Here is a 19,713-nt window from a genome sequence, read left to right as displayed (position 1 = left end):
GGCAGTGGACATGAAAGCAACGCACGTCCCTGTGCTGCCTACCTTGTGGCTCCAGGCCCGTCCCTGGGAGCGCGCACCAGCTGACCATCTCTCCCTCCCTTAGGGCTGACGACTGCTTTTTTGCTTCTCGGAAGCTGGACGCAGTGGCCATCGAAGCCAAGTTTAAGCAGGACCTGGGTTTCCGGATGCTGAACTGCGGGCGGACGGATCTGGTGAAGCAGGCGGTGTCGCTCCTGGGGCCCGATGGGATCAACACCATGAGCGAACAGGTACAGGGTCCTCTGGGTGTCTGAACGCGCACCCCCACCTTCACCACGAGCACCACCCCATGGCAAGATGGACACGGCAGGCACTGGACAGAGGCTCCCCCTACGGGTGACTTGGGGTGATTTTTTTTTTTTTAGTTTAGTTTTTAACATAAAAATACCCTTGTTCATCATTATAGAAGTTGCACGTGACCATTGCAGCTGAAATGGAAAAGAGAGAAAAATAGGCCTATTCCAGAAAGGAAATCATTCCCTCACCCGGATAACCATCCTGTTTATATTTAGTATGTGTCCTTCAAGTTCTTTTTCCAGCATGGTTAAAATTAGTGCTCAACGGCCTGTTACTGCCTCACAGAACAAGTCAAGACAAATTTTCACCAAACTTTCGGGGTACGTTTAAGATGCACAAAAGTCATTCTGGGGGAGCCTCTGAGACAGGCAGCTGTCCCCCCAGGCCTCTGACACTAAGGTACATTGAAAGGTACTTTGCAATATCATTAAATAGTTTTAGTCCCTTTTAATGGCTACATAACATGGTCATATTATTTATTCACTTAACCACACTCAGTTGTTGGGTATTTAGGTTGTTTCTAATCACTTATATCAATAACGCTGAGCTAAATAAACTTAGACAAATCGTTGTTCAAATCCCTGATTGTCTCATTAGGGAAACTCTTAAGAGTGGAAATAGTGGCTCAAACTCATCAACCTTTCTGAAGGTTTTTTTTTATCTCAAATTACGATTCCAGAGACTTGTTTCCTTGTACACACCCTCCAACTACATACAGTGGGGCCTTGACTTAGGAGTTTAATTCGTTTGGAGACCGAGCTTGTTAAGGAGCTCGTTAAGGGGCTCGTTAACTCAAATTACTCTATCAACTCAATGCAAAAAATCTGCCGAGAGACAGCTGGTATCTCAAAAAACTCGTTAGTCGGGACACTCGTAAGTCAAGACCCCACTGTATATGTGTTTCCTGTGAATCTTTCACTTACCTTTTGCCTGGTTTTCACTGGAGCTTTACTGTCTTTCTTTTTTACTTGGAAGAACTCTTTACATATTAGACATATGACCTTTATTATAATGTGACAGATATGTCTCCATGTACTGCTTACCTTTTCGTTTTGTTTATCTTTTCAATTTCATGTCCTCGGTGCTGTAATGATTTTCCTTTGCGATTCTTTTATTATTTTTGTGCCTAGATGACTTTTTTTTTTAATATATTTTATTGATTTTCCACAGAGAGGAAGGGAGAGAGATAGAGAGTTAGAAACATCGATGAGAGAGAAACATCGATCAGCTGCCTCCTGCACACCCCCCACTGGGGATGTGCCCGCAACCCAGGCACATGCCCTTGACCGGAATCGAACCTGGGACCCTTCAGTCCGCAGGCCGACGCTCCATCCACCGAGCCAAACCGGCTTCGGCGTGCCTAGATGACTTTTATGGTTTTAATTTTGTCCCGATATCGCTAATCAAACTAGAAACGGTTTTAGTGGATGGTGTGAGATAAGGCTCTTCTTACTCAGATATTTTCCCACCTTCACAACACTGTTTATTGAAATATCCATCCCTTCCTTCTGTTGGTTGGGATATGTTGTTTATACTAAGCAGGAGTCATGGGCAAATACTTCAGGAATTTTTGAAAGCCATTCCTCATTTGCTTGCTGTTCGCTTGTAAATGGTAATGTCAAACCAGATGTCAACGCTGGGGGTGTGCTCAGAGATATCCAATTTCCCTTGACCCCGACCGGGATCTTGTATAGAGTAAAGATGACACTTGTTATATTGAGAAAGAGAAAATGTCAAGGAAACCGTGTTTGTCAATTAGATAGCTTAGCGGCTGATGCTGCAGAACCCAGAAAGTTGAAATCAGCCATTTGCTTCAGCAAACACTCCCAGGTCTGTTGCACCCTAAGACAGACAAAGGAAAATCCTCCAACATAAGCAACGATTAATGCAGAAAAGAAAAAAGAAAAAAAAAAGACAATTTATGGTCCCTTCTTGCCTCCATTTTGGTTTTCAAACTATGGAGGATTGGAACCTTAGGAGTCTTAGGGCTGTTTATTCTTTTTAATGCCGGATTTTGAGTGCAAAGATAGCCTTCTAAGCAAAAGTAAGAATTTCCATGTTAGCAGCAAGTGACACAGCCAGCTGGTAAACCTTCTCCGTTCTCTGGTTTCTAACTCACCGCAGGGCATGACCCCCCTGATGTACGCCTGCGTCCGTGGGGACGAGGCGATGGTGCAGATGCTGCTGGATGCCGGAGCTGACCTGAATGTGGAGGTGAGGGTGCAGGGGGCTGCAGGGCCCCTCGGCCTGGCATCCCCGGGGGAAGGTGAACCAAGAGAGGGGGGGGGCTTTCTCTCCCGAGAGCCACTGCTGAGGGCAGGGCGCTCCGTCCAGCAAAGAGGTCAGACCAGCGGATGGATTTCCTCCACCCTAAGGCCCCAGCCCCGGGAAACTCCAAGGAGCATGTATGTTTCACTTAAAAACAACAAACGAAGCTACAAGGCGCACCAGCTTTTACTTGGCTCAGGTGTATCGCCTCTGATCCTTATTGTCATCCGTTCCTTCTGGGATCAAAGCAGAGCGCCCTCTCCTGAGCCACCAGCCCTTTCCCTCTGCGCACTGCAAAGCTGGGCCCTGTCCCAGAGCTGAGGCGTGGCTCCCCCTCCCCCACCGAATCCTGATTGGCGCACCTGGTTGGCTGAGTTGCAGCCACAGGTCTTAAAGCTCATCACATGGCTCTTTGAAGCAATATGCTGGAGCAGGAAGCACACCCCAGCAGGCTTTGGAATTTGACACGGGTTCAAATTCTGAAACTGTCCTGTGCTTTGGTGACGTGCTTTTGTGCTTGGGCAGGTGGTTTCTGGGCCTCGCTGTCCCCATCTGCAAAATGGGAGAATAATCACACCCACCTCAGAGTTGTTGGAAGAATTAAATACAGAGAGGACCTAGCATAAAGTTTGGGACTCAGTATTGATTTCCTTTCCTGCCGGGGGTTGTAATAGGTGAAATCACACTTCTTCTTTTTTTTTTTTTTTTAACCATGTTCTGTGCTGTCTTAAGACCCACTCTCTCCAGCAGCCAGATATTGGCAGCCTTGGAAACTGGGGAAATTGGTATGCCACAGTCCTAACTCAGCAACCCTGGGGAGCCTTTTTAGGTCAAAATTAGATGCTCTTGTCATTTAGTACTGTGGGTTTTGGGGGGCTTTTCTATTTGCTTTTGGGGGGGTTTTAGTGAGTTTTATATTCATCTGAGGAAAGCAGTCAATAGACATAGTTTGGGATCCCATTTTGGATCATACAAGTTTCAAGTATTAGGGATTTTTTCTCCCCTGTTATGCATCCATAAGCACCGTGCAGACACTGCGAGGGGCTCCCCAACTTGGGTTCCTGGTGGGGTTCCCTGGTCCTCCCTAGCCCAACCCATGGCTCCCAGCTCCAGGCTTCCCCTGCAGGTGATGAGTGAACTCAGCACCTCTGAATGAAACAGGCATCCAGGAATATTCGGGAAAACCATGTGTGGGTGCCAGTCCTGCAGGACCCCAACCTTCAGCTGCCCAGACACCTGTCTTGTGGCCAGGGGTGTTTTTGAGATTCCCATATCAAAAGACCAGTATCAGATTGCTTATTTGTGGTGCTTTCAGGAAAGTTTTTATGCCCAGTTTCCAGAAATATGAGGGCCTTTGTCAACCAGGAAGGCAGCAGAAGAGTGGAGTGAGGTCAGCGTGGGTGAGCTGTGACCAGATGGTGCCACTCCTCCATCACATGGTGGGCTTCCCTGGCTCAAAAGCTTGAAGCAGACCTCCCCTTGCCTGGGGTTTGCTGCCACCGAGAATGTCCCCTCAAGGCGTGGGTGAAATGGCAGTGGCATCTCACACTGACATCCTGTAGGTCTCAGAACCACCACCTTTCCTGCAGCCGAGAGAGGAGCCAGGCAGGTGAGCTGGCTCATTGTAGCCACCATTACACCTTCTCCAAGGCACCTTAGCGGTGGTCAGAGGTCATCCGTTTAATCGCTTTCAGATGTGAAGCAAAGGAGTCCTTATTCCTCACCACCCACATCACCAACACTTCCCCAGGCACCGCCCAGGATGTCCTTTCTACGCCTTTCCCGCGTGCCCAGCCACAGATAGGTCAGCTCTGCTAGTCTAAGTATTGTGAAGGTCACATTCTGAAAATAACTTCAATTTGTTTATAGGTTGTCAGTACTCCTCATAAATATCCATCCGTCCACCCCGAGACCCGCCATTGGACGGCTCTGACTTTTGCTGTGTTGCATGGACATATTCCTGTAGTTCAGGTATTAACGTATTTCCCTATCCACACCTGACCTCTAATTTTACCGCTTCCATTATGCAAATCTGTACCTCTCCCGGCATGCATAGTCACGAAAACATTCATATTGGTTCATTGCAATTGAATATAGCACATGCATATCATATGAGTGGAAATATTATATGGAATGATCTATATGGCCCAGCTTTAGCCAATATGAAATTATCACCTACCCACATGCAGCCTCGCACAACACACAGTGGCCAACCTACGAAGTTGTTCCCAGTCGCTCGCGGCTGGGGCCTGAGCTGTGGTTTTGTGGATTGGTTCGTTTTACTTGTCGTAACATGAACACAAAACTTGGCTGGTGTGAGACCTTGGAACCTCCCCTGAGGTGTGACCCTGGTGTTTGTGTAGAGTCTAGTGGTTTCCAGCCAGTGGAAAGACGCATCCAAGTTGCCAAGGCAACGGTTCCAAAAGACACTTGCTTGGATCCCACTTCTTGAGAATTGGATCCAGGAGACCTAGAGCAGGGCCTTCGCATGTGTCTTCTGAAAGCTCCCAAGCACGGAGAGATGTCCTCATCCGAGGTCCTATGGGCATGTGTTGCTTGCGCCTTTTCTGGCTGTTGTAGAGTTGGTGTTCATTGACTAGCCATCCAGTACATTCTAGGTCTTAAACGTGGTCTTCACGGCATCAGAAAAGGGAGACGAGCAGCCGGTCCCTCAGGAACTCGCCTCCTTTTATGTGGTCCAAGCCTCTGAGGATGAATGGAGAGCAGGGAATCGTGGGAGAGGCACCACTGGGCAACGTTGGGATTCCACTGGAATCCTTTGTCGTTTCCTAGGGTGTGGGGGTCCCGAAGACAGGTCCAAAGCCGTGCTTCAGGAGGCTGCGTGTGTGACGTGCCACACTGGCTTCTGCCTGTACAGCGTCATGCACAGTCCAGTCCCCGTAGAGGAGTCTAAGGAAGAAGGGGCGGAGGGTGGCCCGGCAGACGCAGATGCCATCCTTTAACAAGCAGCGGCATCCCCGGCCTTTCAATCCGGAGTCGGCGCAGTGGGCAGCCGAGCAAAGCCAAACCGAAGTCAGGCCTCCTCCCCGCTGCAGGTGCACAAGTCACGGAAAGCCACACGTGCAGCCCCCCTCCTGGCTGCGCCCTCAGGGTTAAAACTAGCAGGTCCCCCCCACCCCAGCCCAGTTCACATCAGCAACCAGCACATCCACTGTGAGTGAGATCCGGCATGGATAGGATCTCCGTTTTTTAAGAAGCACAGAATTGCTTAGGGAAGGCACAGAATTGCGTCCTGTGAGGCAGAGCTCTGGGAAGCTCACGCTGCCGCATGGAGCCTGCTGGCCAGGACACAGCCTCTGCTGACCTGCCCTCGGAGCTCCCCAGGACCCTGGCCCTGGTTGGCCGGGGTGCTCTCCAGAACTCTCAATCTGTGATTCCAAGAGACCACGTTAATGCTCTCCGACCCAAACAGGGAATCTTCCAGTCCCTGGTTCCAGGGGCTTCTAGAAACATTCATATACGAGTCAGTCACCTGGAGAGCCTGTTAAAAATGCAGACGCTTGTCCAGTGGGTCTGGGGCGGGCCCGAGGGCCATGTTTCCCACCAGCTCCCAGGTGCCCCCACTGCTGGCCTATACCCCCCACTGAGTAGCTCAGGTTCTAGTAGATCCAAGCAGCTCCTAGTTCCCCCTCGAGGTCCAGCTGCCCTGGACCCGTGGTCACTGACCCAGAGGAGAGCAGGAACATTGGCATGGCACTGATTTCCACCAGTTTTCCTGACGCCCCCTCGCAGCGCGGGTCCTTTAAACATCTCCATGGCCCCTCTTCCTCCGCAGCTCCTGCTGGACGCCGGGGCCAAGGTCGAGGGCTCTGTGGAGCACGGCGAGGAGAACTACTCGGAGACGCCCCTGCAGCTCGCAGCCGCCGTGGGTAAGAGGTGCCATCCTCGCCCTGGCCAAGGGCCTCCACCACCCCGCCCCGGGGGTGCCTGCGACTCTCTGTTTGCTTTATTCGCTTATAAAACCCCTTCTCTGGGCTTGCAGGCAATTTTGAGCTGGTTAGTTTGCTGTTGGAGCGAGGTGCGGACCCCTTGATAGGAACCATGCACAGGAATGGAATTTCTACAACCCCCCAGGGGGACATGAACTCTTTCAGCCAGGCCGCAGCCCACGGACACAGGTAGGCTAGGGCGGGCCGGAACCCCAGGCCCCGAGCGGTGCTTGTTAAAAATGCAGATTCCCAGGCCTGCCCCAGACCCACCGCCTCTCTGGATGTGGGGCCCAGAGGCAGTGCAGGCCCCAGCCCGGCCAGCGTGGCCTTCACTGCCCGCTCCCGGCCGAGGGCCAGCCTCATGCCGCACACATCTGCCCGGACTGGCTGTTCTGTCCTCTCCCAGCCAGCTTCCACCGCAGACATGCCTCCCCTCTGGGAAGCGAAGTGAGAAGAATCCGTTGAGAAAGAATAAATCACCTCCTGTTTGATCGCCTCCCGTCCACCATTCCCTCAGGATTTATCCCATCGGTTGCATTACACATCACCCCACGTAAAGCAGAATCACGGGTTCCAGAGCCTTCTAGATACTTGAGGCAAACACTTAGCTCCCTGGTTGTCCTTGAGGAAACACGGCCGGCCATGCCCCACTATCTCCTCCACCCCCAGAACGGAGCGCCCGCGGTCAGGACTCTGAAACCCGCCACCCCGAGCTGGTCCCGTCCCCTTCCCTTGTCCCAGGGAGTGGTCCCCACCCGTCCCCGCCCTGGCAAAGCCCTCCCCCACCTCTGAGTGTCTTCCTCTCTGGGTTTATGATTGACAGGAACGTGTTCCGCAAACTGCTCGCCCAGCCAGAGAAGGAGAAGAGTGATATCCTGTCCCTGGAGGAGATTCTGGCCGAGGGGACAGACCTGGCGGAGACAGCCCCGCCCCCCCTGTGCGCCAGCCGCAACAGCAAGGCCAAACTGAGAGCCCTGAGGGAGGCCATGTATCACAGCGCTGAGCATGGCTACGTGGATGTCACAATTGACATCAGGAGCATCGGTCAGTGTGGGCACCCTCCGCCCTGGGCACAGCACCGCTGCCCGGCTCACTCACACACACACACACACACACACACACACACACACACACGCACACACACACACACAGGCCCAGGGGGCCTCTCCTTCGCTGGTGGGAGCACTTCCATGCTGAGAGTCCCACACTGTCCCCATCGACAGCAGCATCCTGCCAGCCCCGTCCTCAGGTCACCTTTCCATGATTCCCAAACTCTGGACCCTGGAAGTTAGGAGTTCGAATCACCTGGGAGCTTGTCTGAATACACATTGCCAGGCCCTATACCCAGAAGCTCTGCTGTCTAGGGTCTGGATGGGTAAAGGCTGGAAATCTTTATATTTAACAAGCATCCCAGGTGGTTCCCAGTGGTTGGGGTGCATAGAGCACCCAGACCCATGAAGCTGCGGCCGGGCAGCGGTTAGAGTGAGGACAGGCTTCCTGACCAGGGCTCCCCCTCAGGAAGCCTTTGGGGTGGCTCTTCCTGGACTGAGCTAGCCCACAGCCACCTCCTCCGTGCACCTGAGGGACAGGCTAGCCTGGCCTTCCCAATCTAGTGGCATAGGCCCAGCATGGGAATAGCAGGACTGGCGTGGGCCTTAAACTCAGGTTGTAGCCTGAGGGCCTGCAGAGGGGCCCCTATGCTGTTCTGGAAAAGGGCCTCTCGCACAGTGGCTGTTTAGCATGTGGGGCGGCTATGCCCCGGCCCCGAGGGCCTGTTTAGCATAGTGAAGCAGCCCGAGACTCCGAAAGGTCCCTTGTTGTACACAGGAGCAAGACGCCTGCTTCTCTCCCCACGAGAAGAGGGGGAATCAGCACAGCAATCAGCTGCTGGAGAGGCTCTTGCTGCGGGAGGAGCCCGATGAAGTGGCTGCAGGTGGAAATGTAGTTTTGCGCGGGGACCAGCAGCCATACCCTCCGAGTCTCCTTATGCGGGTGGAAGTATCCATCTTAGCTCACTGGTGGGTTTCACCAGCTCTCAGCTCTCGCCTGGGCACGGATGTGGTATCCAATCCTGGGCAAGACTCGGCCCCTCCCCGAGCATCTCCCTCCCCAGAAAGTGGAGGGGATGGAGACAAATGAAGTCAGCACAGAGAAGTATGTCACAGGCATAAAGATTCCAGTATTCTCCACCATGATTATAGGTTGTAAATGCAGCCCCTGATAATATGAGTAGCATGAAGAAATGGACACCCGTACTTAAGGGAATTGAATTATGACCTTTAATTTCAACTTCTGCAAGTCTTTGGGGGCGGGATCAACACTGGCTCTATTCATCGCAAGCCTGTCTCTTGGTCTCATAATTGGGTAACGTCCTGGGGAAAGGCCAAGTTTTAGATAAAAACGCGCCTTCTCTTTTGGTTGTTCTCTGCCTTGCCCTCCCCTCTCCCCTCCCCCCAGGTGTCCCGTGGACCCTGCACACGTGGCTGGAGTCCTTGCGGATCGCCTTCCAGCAGCACCGCAGGCCCCTCATCCAGGGCCTGTTGAAGGAGTTCAAGACCATCCAGGAGGAAGAGTACACGGAGGAGCTCATCACCCAGGGCCTGCCCCTCATGTTCGAGATCCTGAAAGCCAGCAAGGTACGAGGGGTCTGATGCCGTCGGCAGAGCGCTAGGAGGGTCCCCATCTCAGGGGTCCCTTCCCTGTGGTCATGGTGGCTGGTGGCTTGTGTACCCCAACTGGCTAAAGCCACTTGTGCTGTCATTTGTGGGGCAGCTGCTTTGCTGAGCCGCTGTGAGGTTCCAAGGCACTTAGGCACATGGACGAAGTAGTAAGATCTGTCCTGGCCTCAAGGAATTTACACAAAAGCTGGTGAGAGAATACCAGCATGTGTGCCCCGAGGGCATCTGAGGTGGTTTATGAAACAATGGCACAGGCCCCGAGAGTGAGGTGCCAGACGGTCAGGGAAAGGTGTGCTGAGGTGCTGGGACTAGGGCAGGCCTGACAGGCAGATAGAATCCAGCGGGAGGAGGGACAGGGTGCAGCACCCCAGATGAATGGGTACAGGCCCTGCCGCGGTTCCCGGAAGCCAGGCCCTGGGAAGGCAAGCAAGCGTTCCAACTCACTTGACTCGGAACGCTTTTTTATATGACTGTCTCGAGACAGAAAGAGACTTTTTTTTTTTTTTTAAGCTAAAATATGTAGTTAAGCCGAAACCAGTTTGGCTCAGTGGATAGAGCCTCGGCCTGTGGACTGAAAGGTCCGGGTTCGATTCCGGTCAAGGGCATGTACCTGGGTTGCGGGCACATCCCCAGTAGGAGATGTGCAGGAGGCAGCTGATCGATGTTTCTCTCTCATCGATGTTTCTAACTCTCTATCTCTCTCCCTTCCTCTCTGTAAAAAATCAATAAAATATATTTTTAAAAAAAAATATGTAGTTAAATTCTCACAGGCAACTTTTGAAGCAGATACTGCTCTTATCCCCCATTTAACAAATGGGGAAACTGAGGCACGGAGAGGTTGACCAGCGTGCCCGAGATCACAGAGTCGCTAAATAGCAGAGCTGGGACTGAACCCAGGCAGTCTGGCCCCGGCACCAGCCCCTTCCCCCTCAGTCCCAGATCAGGCTTTGTGAAGTTCTGGGGCCCCTGTGAGTCGCAGGGGAAACAGGCCTCTGAACCAGGAAGGCAACCTGGGTCTCCACCCCCCGCCAGGCTGGGCCCATGGGCTGCCCGAGAGAAGGACGAGGGGACCAGGGAGTGCCTCTGCCGGCAGTGGGGTGGCCCCACAGTAAAGCAGCAGCAACTCGGCGTCCTGCCTGCTCGCTGAGCCTGGAGCACGTGGCCCGGGCCCGAGCCAGGCCCATTAGGTCTTCTCATTAGCACGGTCTGCAGCCCAGCGTCCAGGGCCCCCGCGGGCTAGATTTATGCTTGATGTCAGGCCCCACTGAGACCTGAAGTGGGAGCAGGTGTGCGGGCTCCGGTAATGAGCCTCGCAGTTCTATTTAGAGTGAAACCTGCTGGAGGCTTTTCAAAACCAAATGCTCCCTGCCCCTCACCCCCCACCTTGGAAATAAATAAAAAAGGCTTTCACCTGAAATTACCTAAGAGACCACCTTCGGGACAAACGTTCCTCCTTCGGTTCCCAGGGTCTGGTGTTCTAATGGGTGTCGGGTTTTTAATTTCCTTCCTCTCTTCGGGATATAGTGGGCATTCCAGAGATTACCTACCGCAGCATCTTGTGTTTTAAGTAAACCTGGTCTCTGGGGTTTCTAAGTAAACATCGTTTTTAATAGGACATACATATATGCATACGGGAAAGTGCCCCAATCGTAACTCTAGAGGCAAAGGAATTTCCACAAAGTAAACCTACCTGTGTGATGAGCAGCCGGACCAAAAACAGAGCATTGCTAGCACCCCGCCAGCCCCCTCCTGCCCAGCCCAGCCCCTACCCTCCCAGAGCAGCCAACAGCTCTGACAGCAGCAGCTGGGGGTGGGAAGAAGGGAGGGAACTTTGCCAGGATGTGGGGACCAAATCCTGCTCCCAGCAGTTGTACTGATCATGGAGGGTGGGGGGACCCAGGGATGGGGCAGGGGCAGTCTTTAGGAGGACTGGAGGACTGCACCCCAGTCAGGTTTGCTCTTACAGTAAATGGGGGTTCAATGGCATCCCCTACTGGTGAGATGTGGTATTACACATCACTATGCAGGGCAGAGGGGAAAGATAAACTTGCCGTGGCTGTGTGAAGTCAGGCATTCTCCAAGCATGGGTGATCATCCTGCGGTCAGATCTTGTAGGCTTGTTTTGCTTTTCTCTTCCCAGGTTCTTGAGGTAGAAGGTGAGACTATCGATTTGGAACTGTTCCTTTTTTCTTCTATATGCACTTGATACTATACATTTTTCTGCTCTACCCTAGCTGTGTCCCACAATTTTTGATATGTTTTATTTTCACCTTCATTCGGTTCAGTGTATTTTTTATTTCCCTTGAAACTTTCTTTTTTTGGCTTATGGATTATTTGAAAGTGTGTTATTTAGTTTTTAAGTGTTTTGGGATTTTTCTGTTACTGATTTCTAGTTTGATTCCATTGTGGTCAGAGAACACATTCTATATTATTTCACTCCTTTTTTAAAGATTTGTGATTTGTTATATGGCCCAGAATATGGCCTATCTCAGTATAGGTTCTGTGGGCACATGGAAAGGGGTGCTTTCTGCTGTTGTGGGGTGTTCTGTAATTGTTAGTAACATCCTCTTGGCTTATGACTATGCTGAGCTCTTCTGTATCCTACATCCTATATTCTGTATCCTATATTCTGTGTCCTATAGAATATCCTATCCAGTTATCCTATCAGTTGACAGAGGGGTGTTAAAGTCTCCGACTGTAATTGTTGAATTTGTCTACTTCCCCTTTTAGTTCTATCCGTTTTTAGCTCACATATTTTGCAACTGTGTCATTTGGTGCAGACACATTTAGGATTGCAGTGTCTTCTTGGAGTATTAACCCTTTTGTCATTATGTAATGCCCCTCTCTGCTTCGACTAGTTTTCTTTGCTCTGAAGTCTCCTTGATCTAATATTAATACAGCTGCCCCTGCTTTCCTCTGATTAATGTTTGTATGATATTTTCCCCATCCTTTTATTTTCAACTTGCCTATACGTTACATTTAAGGTTTCTTATAAACAACATGCAGTCGGACTTTTCATCCACTCTGTCAATCTCTGTCTTTTAATCAGAATTTATAGACCATATATATTTTATATAATTATTGATGCTCTATGGCTTAAATCTACCATCTTATTTTTTGTCTTCTGTGTGATCTCTCTGTCTTTTTCCTGCCTTCCTGTGGACTACCTGAACATTTATTTAAATTCATTTTTTATTTGTAATGTTTTTGGAGTGTATCTCACTGTATAGCTTTTTTAGTGATTGCTTGATATATTGCATTATCTGTATATATAAAAGCCTAAGTGACCAAACGGCCAGTTGACCGGTCACTATGATGCACACTGACCACCAGGGGGCAGACACTCGATGCAGGAGCTGCCCCCTGGTGGTCAGTGTGCTCCCATAGCCAACCTCCTGCTGCAGGCCAACCTCCTACAATCCCTTCCTCCCCACCCCCGGCTGGTCAGCCCCAATTGGCCCCCATTGGGACTGGGCGAGATGGCCCCGATCAGCCCCAATCACTGGCCAGGCCGAGGGACCCCACCCGTGCATGAATTCATGCACCGGGCCTCTGGCATGTACATAATATCAAAGTCTACTGGTTTCATCAGTTTACCAGTTCAAATGAAGTATAGAAACCTTACTTCTCTTTATGTCCCTTTGCCCTCCTCCATTTATGACATATCCATCTTTAAATATGTCATCTAATTTAGAACCATATCAGACAGAGTTACAATTTTTGCATCAACCATCAAACATAATTAGGAAACTCAAGAGAAAGAAGAACGCCTATTACATGTGTCCATATGTTTGCTTACCCTGTTCCTCCTTCCGGATGCTCCAAGGCTCCCTCCTTCATCCTTTCCTGTCGTTTAGAGACCTTCCTTCAGCCATTCTTCTAGGGTCGTGCTGGTGACCAGTTCTCTTAGGTCCTTCATTCCAGAGTGTCTGATTTCCCTTTCGTTCCTAAAGGATATTGTCACTGGTTGTTGTTTATTTCATACTAGAGGCCCGGTGCATGAAATTTGTGCACTGGGGGGTTGGGGCGGGGGCCAGCCTGGCCTGTGCCCTCTCACAGTGCAGGAGCCCCGCTATCTATCGCCCCAAAGAGGTAGGCCCCGCCCACCCACCTGGGGCTCCTCCATGGATTGCCCCAAAGAGGTAGGCCAGAGCCTAGGGTCCCGCCTCCTCGCTGTGTGGAGCCGCGGGACCCACCTCTGACCCATGCATGCACACAGTCCCGCCTACCCATGCATGCACACAGCCCATGCAGCCTCCTGGTGATTGCTCGTTTCGGCGTGAGGGCATCATGACCACATAGGCTTTTATTAACAGGATGTTTCTTTTAAATCATCTTACCTTCCCTTAAATGTATTTAGAAAGGAAACAGTATATTACTACCATAAATAGAAAGCTCTCATCAGTTGCCATGAGTAGAAGGTACATATAAAAATAAATGGGTGCTGATTTAAAAGCACTTTAAGTTCACAGTATGTTCAATTTCATCTTGTACACAACTCCAAGGGCGTGTGACAGACTTGGAGCTAAGCCGACCTCATGGGAATCCTGTGGGGCCGTACAGCCTTCCCACCCCCCCTTTTCCAGGTGGTTCCAGCAGAGAGGGGCTCACAGCTGACAGGGCAGCCCAGCATTTTCCACAGGGGCAGGGCCTGTCTTGGGAGGAATCGATCAAGACAAAGAATTCACTGCCGATGACCCTGGAAAGCAACATTCAACATTCTCTTGATTCTGAGATCAGGCTTTTTTCATCTTTTTGAATTTGACATGGGTCTTTAAGATGCATGTTTATTGCAGTGAGTTTCTTTCCAGTAATTTTAGGATATTTTAGAATCTAGGAAAATAGAGATTAATTTGAATTATGGGAATTTGCTCTTTTGAGAGTTCAAAAATGGTCACATATTGGCACTTCCCTTTGGTTCAACCTAATGGCATATTGTGATGTGTTATATTTTTAATCCTCATAGAGGTAATTTAATCCTTCCTTAAGCAGGTAATTCATTTGGGAAGAGAACACTGAGGCCCAGAGAAGCTGAGTACTTTTCCTAAGGTCACCCAGCTCCGTCTGGTCCCGTTGCCCATGTTTTTACCACTGTGTAGAACCCCCACCTAAGCTACCTATAGCAGACCCTGGGGACAATCCTAGGGCTCCTTTCCAAAGAAAAGAGTGTGTTTTTGTACCTTTTTAGAAGAACAGTGAGGGGTCAGAGGAGGAGAGGAAAGACGTCAGCTCCGACATCCACAGGCTCCATCTTAAGAGAGACTCCTGGCACCTGTGGTGTTACAGATTCAGCTCTGGCCCTGGCCAGTGGCTCCTCATCCCACACAGCAAAAGGCTGCAGGTTCGATCCCTAGTCAGGACACATATGGGAGGCAACCAATGGCTGTTTCTCTCTCTCTCTCTCTCTCTCTCTCTCTCTCTCTCTCTCTCTCTCTCTCTCTCTCCCTAAAATCAATTTTAAAAACACACACACACATATCCTCGAGTGAGGATTTTAAGCTAAAAGAATTTAGTTCTGTGCAGCTGAATCCTGAGAACCCAAGTTCAACACCCAGCATTTTCCAAGAGAGGCCTGGAGGGTACCTCCTTTTAAGGGCTCCTGTGATTACACTGGGCCCACCCAGATAACCCAGGGTAATCTCCCTCTTTAGGGTCAACCAATCAGTAACTCTCATGACTCCTGCAGATTCCCCTTCGTCCTATAAGGTAACACATTCACGGGTGGGCGTGCTCATGACACAGCCCAAGGGATTCAGGCAGCGGTTCTCAACCTGTGGGTTGCAACCCCTTTGGGGGTCGAACGACCCTTTCACAGGGGTCGCCTAAATACATCCTGCATATCAGATATTTACATTACGATCCGTATCAGTAGCAAAATTACAGTTATGAAGTAGCAACAAAAATAATTTTATGGTTGGGGGTCACCACAATATGAGGAACTGTATTAAAGGGTCGTGGCCTTAGGAAGGTTGAGAACCACTGGATTAGGGCATGCCGTCTGCTAGGGGCCAGGATTCTGCTCCTCAAACACCCATGTGCAGAGCACGTGACTGGGGACCCTGATTCATTGGCCTCGGGTGAGCGTCTGCATTATGTGGGCTCCCGGGCGATTCTGCTGCTGCTTGTGGTCGATGGAGCACATTTGAGTGGCAAAGCCTTAGGCCAGAGGAAACCCATTTACAGCCCCGGCCCACTTCAAACCCACGACAGATTCCAGTCCATGAAACCGGTGGTTCTCACACCTCAGGGAGCATCGGAATCACCAGAAAATGGCCCTGGCCTGTTTGGCTCAGAGGTTAGAGCATCGGCCAGAGGACCAAAGGGTCTCAGGTTAGATTCCCAGCCAAGCACTTGGGGGGAGCAACCTATCGATGTGTCTCTCTCACACTGATGTTTCTCTCTCTCTCCTCCCTCCCTTTCACTCTGTCAAAAAAAAAAAAATCAATGAAAAAACATCCTCAGGTGAGGATTAAAAAAAAAAAACTTAAAAGAAAACGTGTGGCCCTAACCAGTTTGGCTCAGTGGATAGAGCGTCAGCCTGCGGACTGAAGGGTCCCAGGTTCAATTCCGGTCAAGGGCATGTACCTTGGTTGCGGGCACATCCCCAGTAGGAGGTGTGCAGGAGGCAGCTGATCGATGTTTCTAACTCTCTATCCCTCTCTCATCCTCTCTGTAAAAAGTCAATAAAATATTTTTTTTTAAGGTGTGAAAAGACAGCTTGCTGGGCCCCTCACCCAGCATTTCTGAGGCAGAAGGTCTGGGACGGGACCTGAGGGCGGATGTTTCTAACAGGCTCCCAGGTGACGCTGATGGTGTGGCGTGGGGACCACACTTGGAGAACCGCCGCCTGAAGCTGGGAGGGAGGTGTTACATGAAGGAGCATTTAATGTCCTTGTTTCTAAGGCCTCCTCTTCAAAAGCAGCGTCCCTTCTCCCACTCAAGATGAGTGCGTCCCCGCAGGATCCGTCTGCAGTGACGAGGTGCCTTTGGGGATCTCATCCACTGAATCAAAGGGTTGGACTGCTTTTCATGTGCTGAGCTGTATCCTCCTGCTTCGGGCGCACAAAGGAGTCGACTCACGAAGGGCTTGAACCACTGACACCCCAAAGCTATCCCAGCCCCATCTTTTAAAGTCAAAAATAATATTTGTTGGTTTTATTACAAACAGTTGTTTGTTGCAGAAAATATAACTCCCTGGGCAGGGTGGGCACAGGGAGCTAAAAAGAAACATCAGAATCTCACAGAAGGTAGCTATTCTCCCAACCTTCCCCTTAGAGATCTGTCCATCTAAATATATACGTAGGGCTTTATTGCAAAAAATACATGCTACAAACTGTGTTGTAACCTACTTTTAAAATATGTTGTAAATGTCTTTCTATCTAACTGCCCCTTTAAGCCCCAAGTTTCAACCCCTTCATTCAATGAAAAGCACCCCAACACTGTGATTCGTGGCTTCCCGCCTGCGCACCTGCGGTTGGAGGGAGACTTGTGAGCAGCGGCGAGCCCCGCGGGGGAAGAGGAAGAACGCGGAGGTGGCAGCTCCATGGATGCAGGCTCCTTGCCCCTGAGCAATCAGGGGCAGCTGACATTCTGCACTGCAGAAGTCTCCTCCCCCCACTTTTTTTTTTGAGAAATGATTCGGCTGAGCACCCCTGATCCCGAAAGGCCTCAGCACCAGAATCAAGTTCCGAGGGAAGCTGCATCAGGGCCACCTGAGTCTCCGCAGCGGCGACGCAGTCACAGGGCCAGGGGGGCTTTCTGCTGGGCTTTTTAGGATAATTAGCGGCTTCCAGAACTTTGGAGTATTGATAAAAGCAGGTTTGGGGTAAAAACCTATTTTCCATTCTAGGAGTTACAAAACCTGCTTTCCCATGGGTAGGAAATGATTACAGCAAGAGAAAAGGGTTTAATGACAAATTAAGCTTTTGCCAATGAGCCCATGGAAATAGTAGACAAACAAGCTCGCAGCTCCAGGGCCTGCCCGGGCAAACAGGATGACTGATGTCCAGGGGGATTGATTTCTCTTGGAGCCCGAGATAAGTCTGTGGGCTTCTCTTCCTTGGGGAACGCGTTTCCCAGCAACAACTGGCCTGAGGTTGTGCACAGCCCCCAGCAAGGTGAGCTGTTCTCTCTTTTCCGCAGAACGAAGTGATCAGCCAGCAGCTGTGTGTCATCTTCACTCACTGCTACGGGCCCTACCCCATCCCCAAGCTCACGGAGATCAAACGGAAGCAGACCTCGCGCCTGGGTGAGTGTGTCACGGGCCCTGCTCTGCCAGGGGTGTTGCTTTGTGATTTCAAGACAGGGAAGAAGTAAACGCTGTAAGGAAGGGTGGGGAATATTCGAGGGCCGACAAGATAGGTCCTGGAGTCAGGCAGGCGGAGGTCAGGATAGCACCTTGATTATGTGATAAGACTGAAGGCTGTACCTTAGGAAAAGGTATATCAGAGCATCTACCTTTCACTGCCTGTAGCCTTTCAGTTAAAGGAAGGAGGAGACTCGCCAATACCTTCTTGTTATCATTGAAAGATTGCAGGCAGTGGCAGCAAGAAGGTCTGTGGACCCTGCAGACAGGTAGGTTCTAGAAGCAACTCAAGTGCCCATCAATAGATAAGTAGATTTTTTTTTTAAAAAAGCTGTGGTACATGTGGACAATGGAATATTACTCAGCCATAAAAAAGAACAAAGTCTTATCATGTGCAACAGGGTGCATGAACCTAGAGGCTATTATGCGAAGTGAAATATATTGGTCAGAGAAAGACACATACCATATGATTTCACTTACATGTGGAATCAAAAGAGCAAAATAGACGAACAAACAAGACAGAAGCAGACTCAGAGATGTAGAGAACAGACTGGTGGTTGCCAGAGGGAAGGGGGTTGGGGGACTGGGTGAAAAACATCCAGGGATGAAGAAGTACAAACTGGCAGTTACCAAACGGTCCTGGAGACGTAGCACAGCACAGGGAACGGGGTAATAACCATGTATGGGGCCAGGTGGGCACTGGAAGTACCAGGGGGACCGCTTTGTAAGGTGCATGGCTTTCTACCCATGACGCTGTACCTGAAACTAATACACAATATTGAATGTAATACAATGGCAAGTGTTAAGGGGGGGGGGGGGCGTGGAATCTCATAGGTAGAAATTTTTGTTTTTTAAACTATAATAAAACTAATATTGGAGTAAAAAATAATAAAACAAGCCTGAGCTGTGCGTGGCAGCTCTCCCAGTGGCCCCTGAGGAGGGACGAGCAGAGGACAGGGACAGGCCATGGTGTTCCTCTAATGGAGTCCAGTGCAGGCAGCCAGGAGGGGAGGGGAACCAGACCGCCCACACCCACCCCTACACACACACAGACACACACACACACACACACACACACACACATACACGAGGCGAACATACCTGAGCTGAGGAGACCCGATGCCCCGACTCCCAGCAGAGCAGCAGTCCTCGCTTCTATTCTTCTCAGACACTTGCATTGAGCCGCCCCAGCCCAGCCCGTGGCCGACCCTAACTCAAGTCATCCTCAGGCCACTCCAGGAGGCAGGCACTGGGAGTCTGCACCGGGTTCCCCCCTGAAGCCGTAATCCCATCCCCCTGCGGTTTCAGCTTCTGGGATTTTCCAGAAGAAACCCTTCCATCAGGCACTGATTTCATTCGGAGGATCCTGGGGCTGCTGCAGCTGGTTGACTGGCCCGGAAAAAAAAAAGGCAAAGAAATACTCGGCGGCCGTGAAACCTGACCCATGAGCCTCCTGTTACAGGGGCCTGTCTCCTGGCTGCACGGGGAGTCATAAAATATTAAAGCTGCTTTCATATCTTAATATGGAAGGGTTCCTTTTCCAATGGAGATTGGGGGGCTTTCCTGCTTCCCAGCTCCTTTTCCTGCAGAGACTGGGAAACATTTGATCAATGGAAGCATCTGAAAATTCTACTCTTTAGCAAAACTACCACTTTTGAAACAGGTGAGCTCGTTTAAATGAGTGAAAAGGCTGAATTCATGCACATGTTTGAAAGTACTTCTGTGGCTGTCGTGAATAACTGGTGAATTTCAGTAACACGACTTTTTGCTACTGGAGAACGTAGCCCCTGAGCCACTGGTTGTCTGTTGTTCTTTACACCCATTCCTGTGAGCCAACCAGGATGTACCCAAACCACAAGTAATTAACACCTTGTAGAAAACAGGTGTTAATTAAGATATTCTAAGTGCAACAAATTATAAGGACCAATCAAATAAAGAGGCTTTACCACATAGCAATAATCTGACATCTAGGTATCTTACAAGACACCCTTGTTAGAGCAAATATTTGCAAGGGCTGTTTGAATGACACAGCATAAATTCAGCTTTCCTGTAGCTTTAGGAGAGGAAGGGAGAGTTTTTTTCCTCCTGAACCTGCTGAGATTTCTTCCATCAGCAATTTTAAGGTCTTCGTTTTCTTGCCAAGCCTTGGAATTCCAAGGTTAGAACAAGAAAAGAA

At 50.3% G+C, this 19,713-nt stretch overlaps 1 protein-coding gene across 2 annotated transcripts in view; it reads left to right on the top strand.

Moving 5' to 3' along the window:
* The window catches only part of BTBD11 (BTB domain containing 11), a 66,818-nt gene that overhangs the window by 24,379 nt on the left and 22,726 nt on the right, over window positions 1-19,713 (top strand). For both annotated transcript variants that reach the window (XM_014459154.2, XM_023757239.1), the window contains exons 3-10: window positions 104-269; window positions 2,461-2,550; window positions 4,474-4,575; window positions 6,401-6,494; window positions 6,608-6,743; window positions 7,378-7,598; window positions 9,012-9,190; window positions 17,375-17,480. In XM_014459154.2, the coding sequence (XP_014314640.1) occupies window positions 104-269; window positions 2,461-2,550; window positions 4,474-4,575; window positions 6,401-6,494; window positions 6,608-6,743; window positions 7,378-7,598; window positions 9,012-9,190; window positions 17,375-17,480 (1,094 nt within the window). The remainder of the gene's footprint in view (window positions 1-103; window positions 270-2,460; window positions 2,551-4,473; window positions 4,576-6,400; window positions 6,495-6,607; window positions 6,744-7,377; window positions 7,599-9,011; window positions 9,191-17,374; window positions 17,481-19,713) is intronic.

This window comes from Myotis lucifugus, unplaced genomic scaffold (assembly GCF_000147115.1).
Source record: "Myotis lucifugus unplaced genomic scaffold, Myoluc2.0 scaffold_103, whole genome shotgun sequence".
Taxonomy (NCBI): Eukaryota; Metazoa; Chordata; class Mammalia; order Chiroptera; family Vespertilionidae; genus Myotis; species Myotis lucifugus.
The sequence above is the reverse complement of the archived record's forward strand: the minus strand, read 5'-3'. Positions and strand labels throughout refer to the sequence as shown.